Genomic DNA, 22,001 nt, shown 5'->3' with positions numbered 1-22,001 from the left:
CAGAGAATAAAGTTTCCAGTTGCCCCAATGGGCAAGAAAATTATAGATTTCACTGATATGTTAGATAGGGTCAATAGGTTCCGATACCTCTTGGTCGCAGTGGATGCATACACTGGCTGGCCAGAGGCGGTTCCCGTAAAAGTAGAAGAGGCAAAAAGCGTTATTAAATTTTTGATTAATCCGACACATGGTTTCCCCAAACAAATTAGATTTGACAATGGAACTCATTTTAAGAATAGAGATTTACAATCCATAGGCCAGCCCAGCATTTTTATGAAATGTAGATTTTATTTTGTTCAACTAAAAACGAATCTCTAAGTTCTCTCCCAACAGGCAACCTCTGTAACCAGTCAGTAAGGATCCAGGAATTCCACACACAGCTGAGTGGGTTCTTCTGAGGGTCATCAAGCAGAGTGGTCAGAGCACAGGTGGACGGGCCACTTTGAAGTTGCAGAGCGAACATTACTTGTTAACCCTAACATACTAACACCCTAACACATTAACCCTAACACTGGTATTACTGGAATCAATGTACCCCAGCAGATAATTCACAGAGAACGCTTGGACGGATCGAGGAACATCTAAAGACGATGGCACCATGATTAAACGTCTATTATTCTTCATTACATCAAGAGGAGTTGTCAATGAATTGTTGTATTGGCCTAGCTTAGGCTAGGCCAAAAGGGGGATTGTTGAGAATTGTCTTTATCTTGTTGTTATGTGTTTCACCATATGTTCCTGTCTTCCCTTAGAAGTTAGGCAAGGTAGACTAAATGTAATTAAGAACAGAGACATTTGCAGGATTGTTGTTTGACAATTAACTTTGTTGTTGCTAGGGTTATGAACTGGCCCGGAGCTCTGTAATATTTGTGTCTGGAATTGATTCTATTGTTAAATACATTTTGAAATTGGTACTTTACTTCTCGAAGTCTTCATTCAACGAACACGCGGATCGGCAGCTACATACAGGAGGTATTGCGATCCAACAATGTCAACAAAAACTGCCCCTCACGTGTCGGTCTGGAGAAAAGGGCCGCGGTCTTGCGTGGGAATCGGCTGCAGGTCGTGAAATAAAGGTCGAAAAGTGCGAATCACGGCTTCAGTTAAAGTGTGCAAAGGGAGTGTTGGGTCGCCAGCGAGGACGTGGAGTGTACTTTGGCAAAGAAGACGCGAGTTTCTTTCCTGCTGCCCCCGGGCCAGTGCTGTGCTCTCTGGATTCAAAGGAGCGGGTGATAAAGCAGACACTAGACCGTGAAAATGTCTCGGCACAATAAGGAAATTACGTAATTACATTTTGCTGACATCTTTAGAAGAATGTAAGATAGCAGATAATGATAGAAGTCGGTATCAAGTAAAAGGCCAACGCTCAATTAAGTGTCAGCCCTGATCTAAAAGGCATTTTCTGACCACGGCTTTTTCCCCCCTTCTGCGATGGATTCGATCTACTGTCACACAAAAATGAGCCGCGAGTTTTCCCTGAGATCATTTATAGCCGAGTTATATTTAGAGAAGCGAGATTAAAAGTGTAAAAATACGGGACAGCCAAAGAAGGTGAAATTGAATATGGCTGCGTTTGCTGGTGGTGAAGAGCTGAGACGGAGAACAGCTGCGGCGAGGTGGGGGGGGGGGGGTGATGGTAGTGGTCGCCATCCAAACCTGCCCAAGTACCATCCCAGCAGAACAGGGAGGCATGGGTTCATAACCTTCCAGCCCATTTTAAGAATCAAATTTAGCTGTTTGTTGCTCAGACTGGATCCACAATCGATGACCTCTGACGTCACTCCTCCCAATTTTGTAAACAACCCGGCCTGTAAGAGGTTTGGGGCCTGAGGAAGGACGACGTCCTGCTGCAAAACCACCGCGACAGTTGGCAGGTTGGTGAAATCTGTTAAATACAAGTGACGCGTCCACAGTTTTGAATGAGTCATTCGGACGAATCGGAGGCAAATTGGACCAGCTGACAGAACATCTGCATGACCAGGACTGTTTTCAGGTTTGTCCCAGATACAATAAAAGAGGCCAGAGGGGCTCTTTCCTTCATCGCAGCCTCCGAACAGAGGCCAAATGAGGTGCTTTTGACCTCATTACCATGTTGAGATGCAGTCGGCATCGCTCTAAAGGGGACAGGATCAACAATGAGGACGGACGTCCCTCCACAGCGAAGGGTGCGTTTCAAGCCCAGCTGGTGGGATGGAAACAGGCTGGTCCCCAGCGAGCGTGAAGACTCATCAGGGCTGCCTGGCTGCAAGTCTCAGCCTGTTAAAACAAACCAAGCTGGAATAAGAACCAGACTGCTGAGACTTCAGATTTATTCATAAACCACCTCTCATCACCTGAAGGTGAGACCGCCTGGACAGACAGGAGAGGCTTAGGGCGGGGCTGTCTGCACACGGGAAGCTTTGTGCTGCTGTCAAGAGTTCAGAACATTAATGACGCCGAGGCCGCTGCTGTAACTGTGAACCCGCCTCTGCTGCCGAGCCCTCTCCTGTTACCTGCTCCTCTCCGTGGACATGGAAAACTCGAGCACGGATAGCTTTCATTACACTTCTGGTTCGCTGCATTATTGAGGCCGCCCCTGGGAAACCGACTCTCAAACACTGTATATCTGATGTCAAAGGCCACCAGCGTGTCGAGTTGCTATTTTCGGCTCAGCTTTTGCTCAGTTCTACGTTGATAAATCTAAACTTTTCCTGCAGTTCCTCCTCCTCTGGCAGGCTGTCCATGAGCACAGCTGCCTATTAAAACCATTGAGTCTTGATTTCCTGTCAATTCTCATTGATTTTGCATAATGAAAGAAATTGTCGTGCATTGATGGTCACGTGGTACCTCTGGAATCAAGGGCAAGCAGAAGCTTGTAGAATGGCCGCAGGGTTACGGGCTGATGAGGCAATAACCTAGAAAAGGGCGAAAAAAGATGATGATGACCATCTGCTTCGTCAGGAAGGGATTTGAGGGGATGATTGGGCCTCCCGATCCCCTCGTCTCAATGTCACAAAGGATTGAATTCACTAATCTTGTTCGGTGTAAATTAAATCTGAAGTTGGGAGGAGGAGAGTGTGTGTTGCAGGAGCAAAAGTCAGGCCTGTAGAGGTAGGGGGTTTGTCTCGTAGGGGGCTTTGTTGGTGTCCTGTTGCCCCCCCGCTTACCCAGGATCGGGATCAGGAAGGTTTGGCCGTGTGGCGTACCCAAACCGACAGATCTGGGGTGGGGCCAGGGCAACAGTGACGGATCGGAGTGGCTAAATATAACCGCATACACGTCGCTCTGGAAACTGAGACATCCTGATTTTCACTCCCACCCCTTGTTTATCCTCAAGAGTCACCTGCAGTGCCGCTGATGCCGCTGGTTGCCCAGATATCGTTATAGTAACCCCGAGCTGTTGACCACTCTTGGCTCTTATCCACGCAGACGCCGGTTTTGCTCGAGTATGCTGATGTAAAGCAAACTGGGTGGAAAGAACAGGTTTGTGCTCCGCCAGGCCCTGCAGGAATTATGCAGTTGGTGAGAGGGAATTCATTGTTGGACTCGGGTCTTATTGTATCTGCGGCTGCTCCCTCTGTAGTACACATACCCAGTAACCCAATATTCCACCGGCGGATGTGTTTTTATCGCCATTCAAATGAGCATGGCTCTGGGGACCGGGACTTACCGCGGCAGTTGTTGTTCTGTGTCTGACCATCGTCGTGGTTCCAGAGGGGTGGTAACCTTTATCACTCAAGGTCTGGAAGCATTTCAGGGGTATCAAACAGCCCACAGCTGTCCTGTAAACAATCCCCTCTCAGATGTCCCACATGCTTTCACCTCACTAGAGTCGACTTGGACTTTTCAAATTTCAATTTCTGGCACATTTGCCTCACAGGAACAAGGGACCAGTTGAACGTCATGTCAGAACAGGTTCAGAGCAGCGCACCAAGTGGCCAGACGCTGTAACTACAGGAGAATGATTGCGTGAAAGCGGTCACTCTGTAATATACAACGATGTTTTCTTTATTTTGACGTTCAATCTGGCCCCTGTTACTTCCCGCCCAGTAAAACACCAGGGCGGACATCATAAATGGATGTCAAAGGGGGCTTGTTCATTGTAGCGGGTCATTCACTAATGCAGCTCTGTTATAGGCAACAGAGCCACACCGAGCCAAGTGCTTTCTAATAGTTGCTGCTGGTCGGGAGCCAGCATTCAGCAGTCAGTAGGTATCACTCTTATTTCCTGGCTCAGGGTTTATCTGCCAAGGTCAGAAGCATCTGAGCCAAAGAAATAAGAAAAGGTCAACTGCATGATTTGGTGAAGCGTCACAACGGCGCAAACCCATTATGATGGCGCTGTAAGCAGTTCGATGGCCTTCTGTTGACAGCCACTCCCCTTCCCCGGCGGCCGGTCAGCAGGAATGGAATGGAAAACTCCTGAATCCTTTCCAAAATATGTTACCTGCGTGATTCTCCTGTTGCCTCCACGAGCGAGATGCTCAGCTGTCTAAACGAATTCAGGCGGGTGTGTTTAAGAGTGTCTGTGTGTTCAAAGATCTGATCTGAGGACAGCCCAGAAATGTATACCCAGAATATTTAGCTACAGCTCCACTGAGCGGTCGTTCGTGTTTAGATTAGAGCGAAGTCTTTGTATTAACAGCATGTGCTGATAAACATACATACGTGCACGCCTGCACAAACAGGGGCGTGCACACGCAGGAACACACATGCACACACACACCGCAGCAGAAGGTTCTGGCAAGTGTGTCAGCTGTTGGGAGTTTGGTGCAGCTTGTTTGTCTGTGACCTGACACTCCAGTCCTGTTTGGACTCAACTGTAAACCTTTATTGGCAACATGTTCATCCTCCATTTTAAAATTTACAGACAAATTTATACCGGGAAGGCGACCACACGTTGTGTCCACAAACCTGGGGAAACTCTGGGAATTTCAGTGGTTCCTGTACAAACGCCGCCTGGGCTCGGCGCCTCTTCGCTGGGACCCAGTAGCAACATGCTAACTCAGAGTTATAGTTGCAGGCCACTGTTTGACCCCGAAGTCGTCATCAGTCAATGCGCTGGCCAGCTGCGTGCTTGTGCCGGCAGCTCCCCGCTAAGACCCAGCAGACGCTTTTATGCAAGCGCTGGTGTGACATTATAATTATATAATTACTTGATTTGATTCCATTGAACTGCTAATATGTTACGGTTTTGTGACATGTCGGAGGAGCAGGAATACAGGTGTCACTCGGAAACATTCCATTACCAAGATGCGACCATGAGATTTACACTAATGTGTCGCACCTTCTGCACCTTCCGTGCCCGATATCTTTTTGTCCCAGCGGTCCTGTGCGTCACCTCTATACTCTGCCGTCACTGCTGCGCCACTTTGTCAGAAATGATGCGGCAGAGGCACCTCATCTGTCAGAGGATTGGAAACGGACGTCTGGGATGACGCCGGGAATCTCTGCAAACTTCCCTCAGTGAAGCCTTTTCAGACTTCCAATGACAGAGATCCTCTAGAGACAGAGATGTCACACTCGTTATTTTTATATTTGGCCGAACTGACCACTGTATTAATGTCAGGAATGACCTCAACAGCACAACTGAGACAAAAATTCAGGCTAAACGCAAACCAGCATGACTATTTATAAAGTTGCACACGCGGGACATGACCCACATCACATTTATGTGTCTAAAACACTCTTTTAAATATGTCGAGGAGATTTTGTCCAGACCACTAAAACTTCCTCCTGAGCGATAAATATGCCTCTGATTTGAACACTGTCTAAATTTCCGTGTACAGGGTGTTTAATCAGACACGGAACAAGTGTTTCCTGACAGGGATAAATTCAACATTTCCCCAGCATGTATCTCTCTATATGCTCCTGCATGTACTGCTGATTATAAGTGAGATTTTTAAAAACGAAACATTGGTCGAATAGTTGTCATTGTTAATGTTTATATTCAGAATGTGAAGGTCAGGCTGCTCAACATGCTGTTAATAAGCCAGTTCAAGGGAATCCATGGAAGAGACGTCACCGCGTCATCGACAGGCGCGCTCTGGCCAGCAGCGGCTGTCAATTCATTTTTTTTCAGCAGTGTTCCCAGCGGGGATTATACAAATGTCCAGACAGGACTGTTAGTGGAGTGGTTTCAGAACGGATGTCTGCCTTTTTTTTTTAAGGAAGGAGGAAGTAATTTGTACAAACCGTCCACGAGGTTTCTTCCAGGAATCTGGGTCGTTGGAGGAGTTGCTGTAAAATTTAAAAGTAATGAAAAGATAAATCTACAAACGAGCACGATTTGAGATTTCTTTGTCAAACTGAAGAAAACGGGGCCTGCCCCCCCCCTCCCCTCCAAGCTGGAACTTTCTGACAGTTTCGTTAGATAATGTGGAAAAAGCCCCGCGGCCGCCCAGTTTCCTATATGTACAACCCAATCGCATTGGCTCGCTGCCTTCCTGTGGACGTGTCGGATCAATAGACCCCCTGACTCTTTCTCGTGCTGGCAGAACGCAGCTGCAGATGGAAACTCGCTAAAGCCGGAGACAGTTGTAGGTTCATCGGCCGCTCGGAGCTGCTCTTTCTGCAGAATTAAAGGGCTCAGCTCTGGACTACTGGTCACACACTTTCACCGTGAAACAGAAGTCGCTGTTGCGTGTTTCAAGAGTATAAAATACGCCTTCGTCTCAGGGCCAAAGATGAGTGTTTACGTCATGATTTTTTTTTTATGCTTTATTGGAAAAAAAGGACAAACAGTTTTCAACAACTGCAGTATCACTGTACTGTGTTCGCTTTATAATTTACAAAAGATTAAAAAATGTATTTACACTCTCTGGTTTGTGGTGGGAAGACGCTGGTAAAAAATAAGATCTAAGACTGGAGGAAGCGATCGGGCTCCATCTCCGGGTACGCAGTGGCCAGGAATCAGACCCGTGGTTCTACCTGGTCCAGATTTAACAGATTTAGACGCGATCTTTACGAAGACAAAGCGAGGGCCCATTCAGAAACAACACATGACTTCACAAGACCCAGAGCGGTGGAGAGGGAGCAAGGATGGGACCTGTGTTGGCCAAGAACACTGACGTCATTATAAAGCAGACCACGTCAGATCAGCCGGGCCTCGGAACAGCTCAGGCCTCAAGCCCACATCACTTATGGTGGGCTCCTAAATATGTATATGTTTGGCCAAGGGAGGGAAGAAGAATGCTAAGGTTTTGGAAAGCACACAGAGAATCATGCTGGACTACAGCTAGACAAAAACATGGATACTTTAGATTTTGGCTCCTGCATTTCTCCCTAAATGTACAATATAGAACTTAGCAGCACCAGTCACCAACATTCATTACCCGGGCTCAGGGCGGCGCTCGCCATCACCTTCTCTCCCCCAACTTTTATTGCACATAAGAAAAAGTAGGTCTGCACGATGCTGCACAGGGATCTTGTCTTTACCGTGTTAAATCTTAGCGAGAGAAAAAGAGACTTTTATCATGAGACCAGCTCACTGACGGCGCAGCCAAAGTGCTTTTATGAGTTACTGCAGTCTTAGCAATATTGAAACAGGATGATCTGATTTAAAATGACTAAAATTCTCATCTAGAAAATTGCACATTTGCCATTTTATAGCCTAGCATGCAGCCTACAAAAAGACATAGCATGCTCAAGGTGTGCTGTGCAAACTAGAAATATGCACTTACATAAATTAGCAACTGCATTTCTTTTATACTTAAAATTACATAGAAATAAACACATTTGGCAATTTAAAGCTCGGGTTGCGAACTGGGGGCAGCGAGCCCATCTATCAGCATTTTGTCCTCAAATCACAGTTTTATGACCCACATCGACAACTGTTATTGGGGTGCGTTTAACTCTCCTCATATTTCGGACTCTGCTGCCAAAGGCCTGGATTCAAGAGACACAGAGTCCAGATTGCACTCAGAGTCCGACACCACATCTGCGGCCGTGTCCTCCACTGCTCCAACCTCCACCCCCCTCGCCGCCCCGCTTTCCTCCTCCAGCTCCTCCAGCTCCTCCAGCTCCGCTTTTTCCAGAGCCACCTCGTTCTCGTAACAAAATGAGTTCCTGGAGCTGGAGGGGTTTGACATCTTCTCAGCTAGCTCCCTGGCGCTGCAGACGGGCGTGCTGGGCACCTCGTACGTGTTGTCAAAGCGGGAGTAGTCCACCTTATAGTAGTTCTTTTCCTCAAAGAGCACCGGCTCGAAGCGTTGACCCCAGAGGATCTCGCCGGCCAGGTAGGAGCTGCGGCACTGCGTGGTCATGGCCGTGGCCTCGACCATTCCCTCCAGAATCACCACAATCTCAAACTCCGACGTCTGCAAATCGTCTTTGCTCATCTCGTAGAAGGGGCTGTCTTCGTCGATCTCGTGCACTATGGTGATGGGAGACACCAAGAAGATTCTGTCGAGGCCGCTGTCGAAGCCCACGTCGATGTCCACCTGGTCCAGAGGGATGTACTCGCCCTCAGCGGTGGTGCGGGACTTGAGGAGCTGGGCCCTGACGTGGGCTTCCACCAGGTGACTCTTCCTCAGGTTCCCTACGCGCCACATCAGGCAAAGTTTCCCGTCCCTCATGGCCACCGTGGCGTAATAGCTGAACACCAGTGTCTCGTTCCTCTTTTTGGGCTTGGCCATCTTGGCCATGACGGCGCCGATGATGAAGGCGTCAATGATGCAGCCCACGATGCTTTGAAAAACAACCATAAAGACGGCGATGGGGCACTCCTCTGTCACGTAGCGGTAACCGTAACCGATCGTGGTCTGCGTCTCCACCGAGAACAAGAAGGCGGCGGTGAAGCTGTCCACGTTGGAAACGCACTTTTGAGTCTTGCTGTCCAGGTCCCCGTAGGAGAGGGCAACCATCCAAAAGACTAAACCAAAGAACAACCACGAGAGGAGGAACGAAAGGCAGAATAAGAGCAGCATCCAGCGCCAGCGGATGTCCACGCAGGTGGTGAAGATGTCCGCCAGGTACCGCTGGCCTTTCTCGCTCATGTTGATAAACTGCACGTTGCAGTGTCCGTCCTTCCGGACGAAGCGGCTCTGCTGTTGCCGCACTGCGTGCGCTTTGTCCACATTGCCGTTGCCGTATCCGTTGGGGACGGAGACGGTGGCCAGCTTCATGCCGTCTTCCTCGGAGGACACAATGCTGTAACGGTGGCTCCGCACGCTCCCCATCGCTTCTGCCTGGGGGGGCTGGGCCGGTTCTGCTTTGGAAAACAGTCTAAGTTTTTGGTAAAAACGTTGGAGAAACAGTTTTGATTGATCCCGGGGACACAGCCAAGCAGGAAATGTGGACCACAGGAGCCGAGCCCAGGGGGGGCGGGGTTGGCCTGGCTCTGTGCAGCTTCAGCGGGGGTAGGTCACTCCAGGCTGATGGCTGCCGCGGACCTCATCAGGGAAGTGGGCACTGGAAATTAAAGACAGAGGCGATACCAGTTTTTAAGTAATTGACAGGAACCAGAACGGAGGTTGCTACTTGTGCATGCGTGTGGTTTCCTGTGGGGGTGTGTGGTTACCTAGATAGTAAATAATAAATTTCAAGCGGCTACAAAAAAATAACACTTTTCTTACATTTGCGGGCCGAAATAGCACAACTGCACAATCGGCTGCCGTGACGACCTGGGCTGCATTCTGCATGAACCATTGAAGTTATTAATCGGACGGGTCGGAGTGGGAAAAGAAGCGTCAACCTGGCTGAACTAAGCAGTATTTAGGCAGTTCGGTTTACCAGGAGCTCGGTCAAATTACAGCTCAAGTTCAGGTTTAATGTGCGAGCAACTGGATCCGTGCAGATGTGCGTCTTAATTCCACTCAGATTGAACTTGAAAGCCTTTAAGAGAGATCTTGTGGTTAAATGGAAAGCCGGGCTTTGACTCTATGAGTCTAAAATGAATTCTCTGAGCGCCACAACATCGCAGCATCACGTACCGATCAAGCCTGCAGTCGTATCTGGGACATTCGAAGAGCTGAGAGGTCTGTTATGCTGCCGCGCCACAGGCCGCAAACAGCCATTTGCAGATACAGAGATAACTTTACCTGATCAACTGGGTCAAAATGGTAAAACATCTGATGGGGGTGACATTTTCTGCAGAGTTCATTTGTCTCCCTTCTTTAACTGCTTGTTGATTTCTAATGAGTTGATGGACAATCGGGTCCTCAATGGCCCCAAAACTGCTTTTTGCTCTTTTATTTTTAGAAAAAGAATGAATTGCATCCATATTGTCATTACGGCTCTAAACATAGCAGCTCAAAAGGAGACAGGATAGCAAATGTTTCTCATTTTAATCGGCTGCAACAGGGGATTAATGCCGAGCTCTGATTTTTGCAGCGCAGAGTGACTGAGGTGTGTCTCGCCATGACCCAACACACCCTGGTGTGTACGGTGACGGGCCGAAGCTTCCGGAGGCTGTTTGTTTTGCATGTGGTCTTAATTAGAGTCAACTGCTGAGGCAAATGGAAACTGGTTACGTAAAGCTGCTCTATTTATCATGACACAAATCAATAACTGTGACCACCCATTCAGCAGATGTCATCTTTTGTTACGAGACTTTATAACACTTTTTTTATTTCGCCAAAGGTTCTTAATTCACAACAACGTAGCCCATCATTACACACTTGCAGAGGTAGAACAAACTACAAATGTCAGTTGTAATAAAGAGCAGTTTTTAATTCTGCAATTTCCAATGAAATTCATGGGAAATTAATAATGTAAACCCACTTCCACTAAAAACGTTTTCCCAGAGGTTTCCTATCAACATGGTTGCAGAAAAATGGTAAAATTATTTCGTTTGTTATTGTTTTTAAATACCTGCTGGGTCTGGAGGCGGAAACCTGCCGTCCTCGCGCTCTAACACGTCCGGTCTCGCGCGCGCCAGGTATAAAATCCCCTTTATTCTCGCGCCTCGCTGATGGTCGTCACTGACTTCCCCACCTGCAGCGGTAAGATCAGCCATAACCCTCTACGGCAACACTGACGAAGATGTTTTGCCCCCGCAAAAACGGACTTTATTAACACGTGTGCGTAGCCCCGCCCCCCGCTGCAGCGACAGCCAATAGCGAGCGGAAGCGCCTGTTGGAGGGCCTGACGTCATGGGTTTATAATTAGTTGTCTGACAGAAGTCAGGTCACTTTTTAAAGATCGCAGAGATCCAAAGTTTTATATTATAATTCACAATTCATGTTTTTTAATGAATACATTTGAAGCGCTATAGCTGATCTTAAATTATTTCAGGAATGATTTGATTAATTAATGGGTAAAATGCGGTGGAGTAAAAAATATATCATAATTATTAAAAATATATACAGCATTTTTCCCAGATTATAAATCCAATAAAAGTGCTATTTACGTGGTTAGATAGAGCAGGATTGAAGGTGGGAGTATGCTCTGTTACCACACGGTGGCTGCATCGAGCCGCGAATGTCATTGATATGGACTTCAAACCAAAATATGCCGTCTAATTTGGAATAAAATGTTTTTATTTATCTGAAGTTTACCAAATGTACAGATTGCACGGAGACATACACATAAATATATTTACAAAAACCGTTTGCCATCACAAATATTACGCTGAATAGAAAATCTTTATATTACAAAATCTCGGGCAGCACGTCAGGAGGGGAAAGACATCAATCATAATAAAGAAAAAAAATACACTCTCTCTGATTCCCATCTGCATTTTCAGACGCAGACTTTTGCAATTGGAATACTGAAAACAAAAATCTGAGTTATGATTTAATCTGTTAAATCTGGGTTCACAAAAAGGTCTGATTATTCACCTCTGTGGACTCTTCGGGGTTCTCCTGGAGGCTGTCTCCACTCTGACTCTCTAAACAAGAGCTTGGTTGTGGATTCTGGCCGCCCACCAGGGGGCCTCTCCTCCTATCGTACTTCTCTGCGCTGAGCAGGGGCACAGGCACCCACACGGTGACGTTGAACAGAGAGTAGTCCACCTTGTATCGTCCCTTGCGTAACTTCATCACGTCCTGGAAGCGCTGACCCCAGTGGATGTCTGTCGGTGTGTAGGAGGTCCGCGTCTGGTGAAGCATGCCCGTGGAGTCGCCGGTGTAGGTGAAGGACACCACCATTTCAAAGTTGTTCTCCAGTAGGTCTTCGGGTCCCACGCCGTAGAGCGGACTGCCTGGCTCTATCTTGTGGATGATGGTGGCCGGAGTGGCGAGGACGATTTCACGATTCGGGATGTCCAGGTCCTGGTATGACATCACGATTGCACCGCGCGGCTTTTTCATGTAACGGACGATTGTGGCCTTGACGACACCCTCCAGGATGTGATTACCTCTCAGGTCCCCCAGCCTCCAGGACAGGCTCAGACACCCGTTTCGCAGGTTGATGACTGCACACCGACTAAATCCCACCGTCTGAGCTCTCTTGCGAGCAGAGGCCATTTTAGCTATAATAATACCGATGATGATGGTGTCAAGAAGGCAGCTGAATATATCTTGAATTGTCACCACGATGATGGCGACCATGCAGTTCTCCGTCATCGTCCTGAAGCCGTATCCGATAGTGGCCTGCGTCTCCATGGAGAACAGAAAAGCCCCGGTGAAGCCCCGCACGTTGGCCACGCACAGGCGTCTCTCCTCGCCGTCGATGTCGCCGTTTACATACGCGATGAGCCAGTAGATGAGGCCGAAAACCAGCCACGACAGGGTGTAGGACAGCAAAAAGAAGAGGAACATCACCCTCCAGCGGACCTCCACGAGCGTGGTGAAGATGTCCATCAGGTAGGGGCTCCAGTGTCCAGGAGCCTTCTGGAAAACCACCGGGAACCTGCCGTCTTTCTGCATGTAGCGCAGCCGCCTGGACGCATCCTGGGTGCTCAGGGAGTGAACCGTGGTGCAGCTGGTGTCAATGGCGGCCCGCTCGGCCCCTTCGCCGTTCATCGCGTTGCCTCGCAGTCTCCTGCTGAAAGACGAGACGAGAAGAGTCAAAACGCCACGTCCCAGGAGAGAGTTCACCTCATTACATCTGACAGGAATGTAAGACAGACTTGTGCTTTGTTGGTTAAAGTGAAAAGGTCGTGTTCAGCCAAGGTTAACGTCAGCCGGCGGCTAACACCAACTGTGATCCCAGAACACACTTTTCTTATCGAGTTGATTATTTACCAGCAGTTCTTTTACAGCTAATTGTAACTGATTAGGAGCTGAAAGGCAGATGAATGGAATAGTCTCCAGTAGTCAAGTCAGTCAGTCACCTGATCCCGACCATTCAATTGAAGTCAACTTTATTTATAGAGCGTCAGTTACGATCCAGAAAGTATCAAGGTGCTTTACAGAAACACAGACACCCCCCAAAAAACAAGCAACAGTGGCAAGAAAATAACTCCATTCTAAAAAGGAAGAAACCCTGAGCAGGACCAGGCTCATAGGGGGAGACCGTTCTGCCGACGGAACCCAAGAAGCATAGACACAGACGTCATAAACTCATTAGTTACATAGGAGCAACTTTTCTGTTAGTATTGAAGACGGAAAGAAAAAGCAGCACCTGAACGCAGCGATCCTGAAAAAAACATTACTGGGACCGAAACCAGAACCTTGTGATGATGATTTTCATGTAAATATTCCAAAGCTATTTGATTATTGGCCATGGTAACTTGTTTAAACAGCTTTGAGGCCTAGAAAAACTAAAAACAATTGCCCATGACCTTAAAGAACAATACATTTTGAGTCAGTAAACACATCACAACCTTTTTTAACTCCCTAAGTAAAGCCCACACTTCCCCAGTAAACAACCTTTTTAAATTAGCTTCTTAAATTAGCTACGGTTATTCGTCTCGCTCAATTTAGCAAAACCTCGACCTCAGTTTGCTGCCGTTATTAATCTCTTTTGCCCTCATGAGTGTCAATTATTACTCACAAACCACCTCTGGCAGTTTTCACCTCCAAATATTGCATCAAATGTCAAACGTTAACCACGGCGCCTGCTCTCAAGTAACGAAGCCAGGACGTTTCTAGTTGTCGGAGTGGTCGCATGAAAGGGATCGCGTTAATATCTCAGAGGACGTACTGCAAATTTACTGCCGGATCAATAATCCTGCCCTTCCGAATGCACCATCACACTTTTATCAAGTTTTTTATTGTTATCGTGCAGCTGATGTCAGGCCCAGTTTATGGTCAGCGAGGGACGACGAAACGCGTTACCAGCTGTTTGAGACCCCTCACAGAGGCGGGTCCACCAGCCATACATGGAAGGGATTAGAAGGAGTCGTGAGTATCGGACCCAGTGCTGTCGCTGTTCTGAGTTGGACCTGTTAACCCGAACACAAGCGAGAGCAGGTTTATCCTGCAGGGATAGAATAGAATAGAATAGAATAGAATAGAATAGAATAGAATAGAATAGAATAGCTCTTCACTTTACTGATCATTAAACAGTAACAGTCACTGACAGGACCGATAAGCTTGAAGGAACTCTTGATGTTCTGAACTTGTTCCATTTGCACAGATCGACTCACCTGCTGAACTTGGAGTGTGGGAGTGTCATACGGGTCCGATACGAGCTCCTCGGTCCTGCTCAGCGTTAGTCCATATGCGGTAGAAGGCATGACTTCTGAGGGGTCAGTGGGAGGACGTCCTGGTCCTGAGGCAAAGTCCCATTTTGTTCCAATTATAAATGCAATCACTTCCCTCTCCAACCTCATTGGGCGGCCAGGAAGAATTTATGACCGGTGGAATATTTCCCAGTTCCCGTCAGAAAACCGAACGTCCCGTTCGCTGTTTGCTTCGGGATGACGGAATGGGAGTTGTGTAACCTGAACAGCCTCCCACAAAGTGCTAACTGTGGAGTATTGATCGTTATTGCGCGTCATTTTCACATTTTCTGACATTTTCCTTTGAATTTCCGTGATTCATTAGACAGAAAGTTAACCTTTGCTCAATCAGGCTGAGACTCCTGGATTACGTCCATCTCAGTCGTCCTCAATTATGCTCTGATAAGACAAGAGATCACAGCCGAACCGCCAGGACATACTGGCCTTTTTATCGCATTTTATTGCCATCATCATCTAAAACATCAACAACAACCTCACCTAAAAGAGGGATAGAACATGTTAAAGATGGCAGTGGACAAAGATAGGAGAGCTTCCTGTAAGAAGAGTGGAATTACTTCCTTTCCATTGTGATTACATTCAATTTGCAGAGGTCTAAAAGAAGAACAAACAAGAGAAAAGTGGGCAGATAGACGGTGCTTTGAGGTCAGGAGTTCAGTCCAATGATCGTCTTTATGAAAGCCTGACCTAGTTTACCATAAACAAGCAGCGATGGTCAAAAAGTGGAAAAACAAGAGCGTGAAGCAGCGTCGCACGTCTGACTGGGAGCCGCAGGGGTGACAAGACGAGTTTATATGGCTGGAACAAGTGTGGAGTGTTGTAACAACACTTAGCCGCATTAGCAGATCAGATAAGAAGGTTTAAGAGCACCGGTGTCCAGATAAATGTCAACCGGCTGAAGATAAGAACTGCAAGAAAATGTGCTTATATGATGCATTAAAGAGCAGAAATAACACCCATTTATATTGTTCCGAAAATATAGCAGGCAGGGTTCTTTGTTATTATTGTAACATTTGTAAATATATATCTACGTATATTCTTAATTACGTTTGCATTTTATTGGCCTTGTCCTTGTACCAGGACAACGTTGTCACTCTCAGTCACTCAGCTTGACTAAAATCAGGTTTGAAACAGTCAGACGGTGTTGAGGTGATTTTCACACTCTTTTACACATAAGGTGACACCGAGGGCGCTAATCTAGTCAGTTTATCTTTATTCTGAGCTCAAATGGCAACAAATTAAAACAACCACTCCAGTTTCTGAGTCCCCAGAGGGAGAGTATTGTTCTGACTGATAAGGATCAGGTCAGTCAGGTATGAAATGAATGTAAAACATTCAAGCCTTTGTTGTTCATGGAAAAAGCTGATTAATGCAGCGCAAAGGTCGACGCACGGTAAAGATGTTTACATCTGAAAAGCTGCTGGATGTTTTAGACGTTCCACTAATGGTGAATTTTAAAATTTTACATTTTTAGACTTTAATCCCAGTCTGGTCGCAGCAACAATGATAATAATAATAATGTACAGTCGTATTGACGAGCCACTCCAGCCTCCCCTTTCATGCGGCGGCTCTTATGTAAGTTTAGGACACGTGAGCTGGATGTCAAAAGCAAATCAACAAAAACCCAAATCCGTCACACAGCTGTCAAAACAAAGTGTTTAAAACGTCCAGGCCGGACTGATGTGCGTCTCCATTGTGATGCAGAGCAACATGGCAGCTGGCGTCGCCTGAGTCTTCTGTCAGGAGCACACAGAGCGGGAAGAAAATGCTTTCCAAATGTTTGCACAGGATAATTGAGGCCGTGCAGTGAATGCACGCTGTAATTAATCACGCCATGATGCTGTTTTGTCTTTCCCGCACAGTCGATATGCTGTTAAACGTCACAGACGGCGCTATTTAAGTATCCCGGCGGACTGGAACCATGAAGAAAAGAGAGCAGACAAGCCAAACTGCAGCCGTCAGTCAGGGCGCTTTGATGTGGCATCAAAGTATCACTCATCCCGTCAGAAATGCGCCCGCTTCTTGTCCGCAGCGTGTGGAGGTCCGTCGTCCTGCTGAGTGTCCTCACTGCAGGTCGGTCACACAACCTGCTGAAAACCAGAACACTTCCACACGCCTGCCGCGACGTCCCTCTCTGATTTCAGGCCAGTCCGAGTCCGCCTGCAGGAGCCGCCGCTGCCTCGCCAAGATGCTGATTGCTAAGACGCCGCTGTCTCAGCCCCAGGAGGACAACTGCACCCAGACGATTTCCGTGCCCTTCATGGAGTACCAAACACTCTCTGTAGTGAGTAGCACAAACGTTTCCCGCTGTCCCTTCAGGAGTGGCACACTCACTGGTAATTGCTTTGTCTGTTGCCCACTGGATTAGACCTGTTTTGTTTTTATCAACAGGACACCAAGAACCTTCGTCTCATCAGTCGTTTGCAAGCTGCACTCGTAAGCGTTGAATTCCATGTAACAACGATTTGTTAAAAAGAGCCTGAGTGACTGGTTGACCCGCAGATTTGGACCGATCTGGAGTTGTCGTGGAACACCTCGGATTACGAGTACGATGAGGTGATCCTGCCTGTGACCAAGGTCTGGACCCCTGAGCTACACGTGACCAACGGGTGAGTCCGTCCGTCGGTCATGTGACCCTCCCTGACTTCCCCCGCCTGACAGGCGTCCCGACTTTCGCCCGCACAGCATCAAAACCTCCATGAAGCACAGCTCCCAGGACCTGCTGGTGTACAGCAACGGCACCGTCAAGCACAACGTCATCATCAACGCAGAGATCAACTGCGAGGTCAACCTGTTTAACTACCCGTTCGCTTTTGACGAGTGTCCCGTGGCGATCCAGGCCTGGACCAACGACGGTGAGGTCATTCAACCAATAAGCTTTGCAGGAATTATGTCTGATACGTTGACAGAATAGGTCACTCGCTGAAAACGGCAAAGTTTTTCACTTTTCTATGACAAAATGCACCTTTTCATTGGGAAGTCTGCGTTCAGGGTGTGGCACTGATCTGAATTTGGGGACCCTGAAGATGGTTGACGGTACCCACGGAGACTGGCAGACGGAGAGTGCGGACTACCAGAAGCAGAGAGATGACCGGAATTACATCATGGTGGGTCATGAAGGCCTGAGAGTACTGGGAATGTTGTTTGTGTCGGGTCAGATATGACAAGTGTGACAGGATCTCGTGATGTAATTTTAGATCCCCACCACTAGGCGGAGTATTTTCCCCAAATTAATTTGATTTCCAGTATTTCCAGCATAGTGTTGTTGAGAGGTTTAACATGAACAGATACTAATCTATTTATGTGTGTTTTCTGGACACTGTTGCTACATTGGAGCAACATTATAACCCACCCAAACATTTTGAGGGCAGCAAAATACTGATACTGAACCGATGTTCCTTCCCTGAAGGTTTCCCTGAGCATCAAATATCTCAACCCCTTCATAACGCTGATGCTGCCCAGCATCCTGCTCATCCTGGCTGACATGATCAGCTTCTCCCTGCCGCTGACTGGCGGCGAGCGCAACTCCTTCAAGGTGACACTGGTGCTCAGCTTCACCATGTTCCTCATCATCCTCAACGACATGCTGCCAGGAGACAGCAAGTGCAGCCCCGTCATCCGTCAGTCATTGCTCGGCAGAAACGGTCACCCTGCCCACGGCAGCGCCCTCTAACTGTCGTGTCTGTGCCGCAGGGACGCACTTCTGCATCTGCCTGGTCCTGCTGGTGGTCAGCATGCTGATCTCCCTGATGCTGACCCGCTTGGCCAAAGACGGCACTGTGATTTTCTGCTCCTGCTTCATGAGATCGAGCTCGGGAAAGAACACGGACGAGGCAGAGGGGGCTGAAGGTGAGCGATGAGAAAACCTGAGACTCGTTTTAACCCATTTCACAGCGTGTGATTCCACCCCAGCAGAAACCAAACCAGACGTCAGCGTGGTTCCGCTGGGCGACTCGGAGGGTCAGATTGAGCTGCTCAGGAAGGTGGTGAGCTTCCTGAAGAGCCTCCAGGAGAAGGAACAGGAGAGCGAGAGGTTTGAGAAGCTTGCCAACACTCTGGACAACGTAATCTTCTGGCTCTATTTGGTTTTAGGCAGCGTTTATTTTATCGTCATGATCACTGTGATGGTGAAGTATAAATGCAGAGTTAACCACTTTGACTTCTGGTACTAGAGCACAGGGTTACTTTTGCATGCTTAAATTAACCCATTTGTTTGATTTATCTAAAACTGTCACTGATTTTTGACACCCAGTTTAATATTATCCAAATAAATCGAAATAAAGCTCTCTTTCACTGTTAAAAACAGTTAAAATATGATATTTCTTTATTTTACGAGAACCACAACTTGACAGAACAGGGAAAATTACAAGCCACTCATGTTATAACATCATATAACACAAGTATATAAACTCAAAAACATTAGTTTTCTTATTCCGCCACCTACTGGTACAACGAATCATTGCATACAGAGGAGGCGCACAAGTATTCAGTTTATGTCAATAATCCACCATTCATTTATTCCCAGAAGTAACTACAAGGCACCTGAAGAGAAGCTGAGAGAGGTGATTTAATCATACCGCCATTCTGTTATATGTATGTTAATAAATACTAGAAGCAAAAAATAATGTAGAGTATAAAATGACAGCCTTGGATTCACCTAATAATTAAATAAGCCAAGTGTTCCTCCAACCTGTGCAACCAAAACATGCCAAAAGATGTTTTCTTCTTCTTTCACTAATTACAAACATGAGGCACAACACCAGCATTAGCAAAAACATGAAAATAACAGAAAACCCCAGAAACAACATCTGCTCCTGGCAGGAAGTACTGTCAGCTCACTCATCCAGCTCTGCAGCCCAGGGTAACACAGACAGTCATCCTCTTCAAGGCCTCTCTGTTTTCTCCATAGCCTGCAGAATACAAATGCTTAAATGTACAACATTAAAGCATCTGATGCAGATATTGAGAACTCTCACTGACCTGTTTAAATATCTGCAAGTTGAGATAGTTCTTCGCCATGGTTCTCAGGTTGGACTTTCCACCCACCTTGCACCTGACATAGCCATATAGGTTGGCCCATTGCAACACCAACCCCATAAATACTACAGCCTGCAGACGGGAGGGGCAAACCTTCAACAGGACTGAGCAGCTAGCTGCTAATGAGCAACATTAAATGAGCAAAGACACTTACTCACCAGCCATTTAATCCTGAAAGAGACAATGGTGCTGAAGACAAAAACCACCCAGAACAGGGGGCACACGACGAGGCCCAGCCAGAAGATCCGTGAATCCGCACTCGATGAATCGTCTGCTGTCTGTGTAGGGAGGAAGAGGAGATTTCACTGTCAACAATCACAAATTTAGAAATGTCTTTGGAGGCAACGTATCTAATGTTGCTATGGTGCCATGTGATATTCCCTTTTTACCGGAGTACAAAGCAGTCTCTCTGTTACACTATCTTCAATTGTTCAATAAGGTCACGCAGCTACATTACATATAATGGCCCAGCAAAAGGTACGCTGGGACTTCACAAAGGGTTGTAAGGTGCATTTACTGTGAAATTTTAGATGAAATCCTTTTATAAAAAGGATCTCTGTGTTACTTTCTGAAGAGGAAGGATCGCCTTAAAGTGAAAAGAAAGAAAAGTGATGAGGCTGTTAAACGTTGAATGATTTATGTTGGTGCTATTACTCCAAACTTGTCTTTGCTGAGAGAAGTGTGAACAACTTGCATCAACGCGAAGCACAGCTGGAAACGTTGACAAACTGGAACCTATTTCATCTTTTCCCGATGAGCTTCTGCTCACCTTTCTTGACTCAAAAACCCAGTGGCTCTTTCCATCTTCATCGACTTGATTCCACCAACGAAGCCCCACCAACAGTCTCCCAGATACGTTCTGAAGATGAAAAAAAACTTGACGGATGACCCAAAACATGCACTTTGATAATAAACCAATCAAAATCTCCATTTCCTGCTGCAGAACAAACAGGACGATGCAGCACGTGCAGCACTCACCTTCACAGTCCAGAAGTCACATGACAGCAGGAGGATAATTGTGACCATGGAGGCAATGAAACGCCCGCTGAGCATGTCACAGAGTAAGTAAACCAAGATGGCGCTTGCTCGGAAGAAAAGATGAAAGAAAGAGGCCACCGGGTGCCTGAAAAACAGAATTTCATTTTTATCCTGGCAGAACACACAAATACTACAGGAAATATTCAGACTCTAACTCAGACTGCCCATGTATTACAAGCTACTAAAGTGTCAAATAAGTGTTATTCAGTATGAATCCAGTATTAATTACTAGATTATCCATCCATCCATCCATTCTCTGCCGCTTATCCGGGGTCGGGTCGCGGGGGCAGCAGCCTAAGGAGAGAAGCCCAGACTTCCCTCTCCCCAGCTACCTCCTCCAGCTCATCCGGAGGGATCCCCAGGCGTTCCCAGGCCAGCCGAGAGACATAGTCTCTCCAACGTGTCCTGGGTCTTCCCGGGGGTCTCCTACCGGAGGGACATGCCCTGAACACCTCACCAGGGAGGCGTCCAGGGGGCATCCTGACTAGATGCCCAAGCCACCCCATCTGGCTCCTCTCAACGCGGAGGAGCAGCGACTCTACTCCGAGCTCCTCCCGGATGGCAGAGCTTCTCACCCCATCTCTAAGGGAGGGCCCAGCCACCCTACGGAGGAAGCTCATTTCAGCCGCTTGTACCCGTGATCTTGTTCTTTCGGTCATTACCCAAAGCTCATGACCATAGGTGAGGGTAGGAACGAAGATCGACCGGTAAATCGAGAGCTTCGCCTTTCGGCTCAGCTCTCTCTTCACCACAACGGACCGGTGCAGAGTCCGAGTTGTCAATCTAGACAATCTAGAGTTGTACTAGATTATATTTCTTGTAAAATTAAAATACTACTGAAACTAGACTGTATTGTTTGGGGTGCTATTGAAATGGCGTACAAAATGTCTAATTTATTTTATGTGTGCATGAAATTTGCTCAAAATTAAGTCATAAGCTAAATGTTAAGGCGCGACTTGTTAAGCGAGCTGCACTTAGTAAGTTAGTACTTAGTAGGTTTACTTCCAACACTAATTTATAACTCGTAGTGTAGCAGCACATTGTTACCTTATTTTGGACTTCGGGAGGCTGGCATTATCGTCGTCCTCACCAAAAAGAGGCGTATTTTGTGAATCCTGAAATAAAAAGGTTTGTTAATTCGTGTATAAAAAATAGGCCAAAGGGGTTTTACGCTATCATTTAGAAACATAAACTTCCGTAATCTTTCTAAAGAGATTATTTGGGATCAGTCACCTGTCTCAGCATTTTGACAGCTCGAGCACAGAAGTACTTCCTGGTGACGTGTTGTAAACAAAAGGCTCGTGTGCCAGGACCCAAAAGAGGGCGGTATTCAATGTGCCTGACTCAAATGTAACTTCCGGTATTCAATCCGATTAAAGCA

General features: G+C 47.0%; 4 protein-coding genes across 11 annotated transcripts in view; 1 reads left to right on the top strand and 3 right to left on the bottom strand.

Annotated features, from left to right (window-relative positions):
• LOC105416455 (5-hydroxytryptamine receptor 3A) overlaps nucleotides 1-18,859 on the top strand; it is a 25,237-nt gene extending 6,378 nt beyond the window's left edge. Inside the window, exons 2-10 of one of the 6 annotated variants that reach the window (XM_029836024.1) lie at nucleotides 16,408-16,618; nucleotides 16,690-16,829; nucleotides 16,937-16,981; nucleotides 17,048-17,154; nucleotides 17,231-17,400; nucleotides 17,537-17,652; nucleotides 17,955-18,165; nucleotides 18,239-18,394; nucleotides 18,440-18,858. In XM_029836024.1, the coding sequence (XP_029691884.1) occupies nucleotides 16,555-16,618; nucleotides 16,690-16,829; nucleotides 16,937-16,981; nucleotides 17,048-17,154; nucleotides 17,231-17,400; nucleotides 17,537-17,652; nucleotides 17,955-18,165; nucleotides 18,239-18,394; nucleotides 18,440-18,717 (1,287 nt within the window). In that variant the 5' untranslated portion in view covers nucleotides 16,408-16,554 and the 3' untranslated portion in view covers nucleotides 18,718-18,858. Of the gene's footprint in view, nucleotides 1-1,640; nucleotides 1,875-14,107; nucleotides 14,208-16,407; nucleotides 16,830-16,936; nucleotides 16,982-17,047; nucleotides 17,155-17,230; nucleotides 17,401-17,536; nucleotides 17,653-17,954; nucleotides 18,166-18,238; nucleotides 18,395-18,439 lie in introns of those variants that run through there. The other 5 variants (XM_029836019.1, XM_029836020.1, XM_029836021.1 and 2 more) reach the window with 5 other exon arrangements.
• LOC101067011 (inward rectifier potassium channel 2-like) lies at nucleotides 7,257-10,955 on the bottom strand. Its single transcript, XM_003964693.2, has 2 exons — nucleotides 10,792-10,955; nucleotides 7,257-9,390 (listed from the first exon to the last, which is right to left on the bottom strand). Exon 2 carries the CDS (start codon nucleotides 9,156-9,158, stop codon nucleotides 7,839-7,841), a length of 1,320 nt encoding a protein of 439 aa, XP_003964742.1. The 5' UTR covers nucleotides 9,159-9,390; nucleotides 10,792-10,955; the 3' UTR covers nucleotides 7,257-7,838.
• On the bottom strand, nucleotides 11,442-14,672 carry LOC101066782 (inward rectifier potassium channel 16). 3 transcript variants are annotated; one of them, XM_029836025.1, is made up of 2 exons: nucleotides 14,453-14,672; nucleotides 11,442-12,903 (listed from the first exon to the last, which is right to left on the bottom strand). In XM_029836025.1, the coding sequence occupies exons 1-2, from the start codon at nucleotides 14,479-14,481 to the stop codon at nucleotides 11,736-11,738; spliced, it is 1,197 nt and encodes a 398-aa protein (XP_029691885.1). In that variant the 5' UTR covers nucleotides 14,482-14,672; the 3' UTR covers nucleotides 11,442-11,735. The 3 variants fall into 3 exon arrangements, with proteins under 3 accessions (XP_029691885.1, XP_003964741.3, XP_029691886.1); XM_003964692.3 differs by having other exon boundaries at nucleotides 11,442-12,906; nucleotides 14,453-14,671; XM_029836026.1 differs by lacking the exon at nucleotides 14,453-14,672 and adding an exon at nucleotides 14,008-14,107 and having other exon boundaries at nucleotides 11,442-12,906.
• On the bottom strand, nucleotides 18,858-22,001 carry LOC101066564 (Golgi apparatus membrane protein TVP23 homolog B). Its single transcript, XM_003964691.3, has 7 exons — nucleotides 21,854-22,001; nucleotides 21,668-21,735; nucleotides 20,561-20,705; nucleotides 20,352-20,441; nucleotides 19,741-19,860; nucleotides 19,526-19,654; nucleotides 18,858-19,455 (listed from the first exon to the last, which is right to left on the bottom strand). Exons 1-7 carry the CDS (start codon nucleotides 21,863-21,865, stop codon nucleotides 19,429-19,431), a joined length of 591 nt encoding a protein of 196 aa, XP_003964740.1. The 5' UTR covers nucleotides 21,866-22,001; the 3' UTR covers nucleotides 18,858-19,428.

This window comes from Takifugu rubripes, chromosome 5 (assembly GCF_901000725.2).
Source record: "Takifugu rubripes chromosome 5, fTakRub1.2, whole genome shotgun sequence".
Taxonomy (NCBI): Eukaryota; Metazoa; Chordata; class Actinopteri; order Tetraodontiformes; family Tetraodontidae; genus Takifugu; species Takifugu rubripes.
The sequence above is the reverse complement of the archived record's forward strand: the minus strand, read 5'-3'. Positions and strand labels throughout refer to the sequence as shown.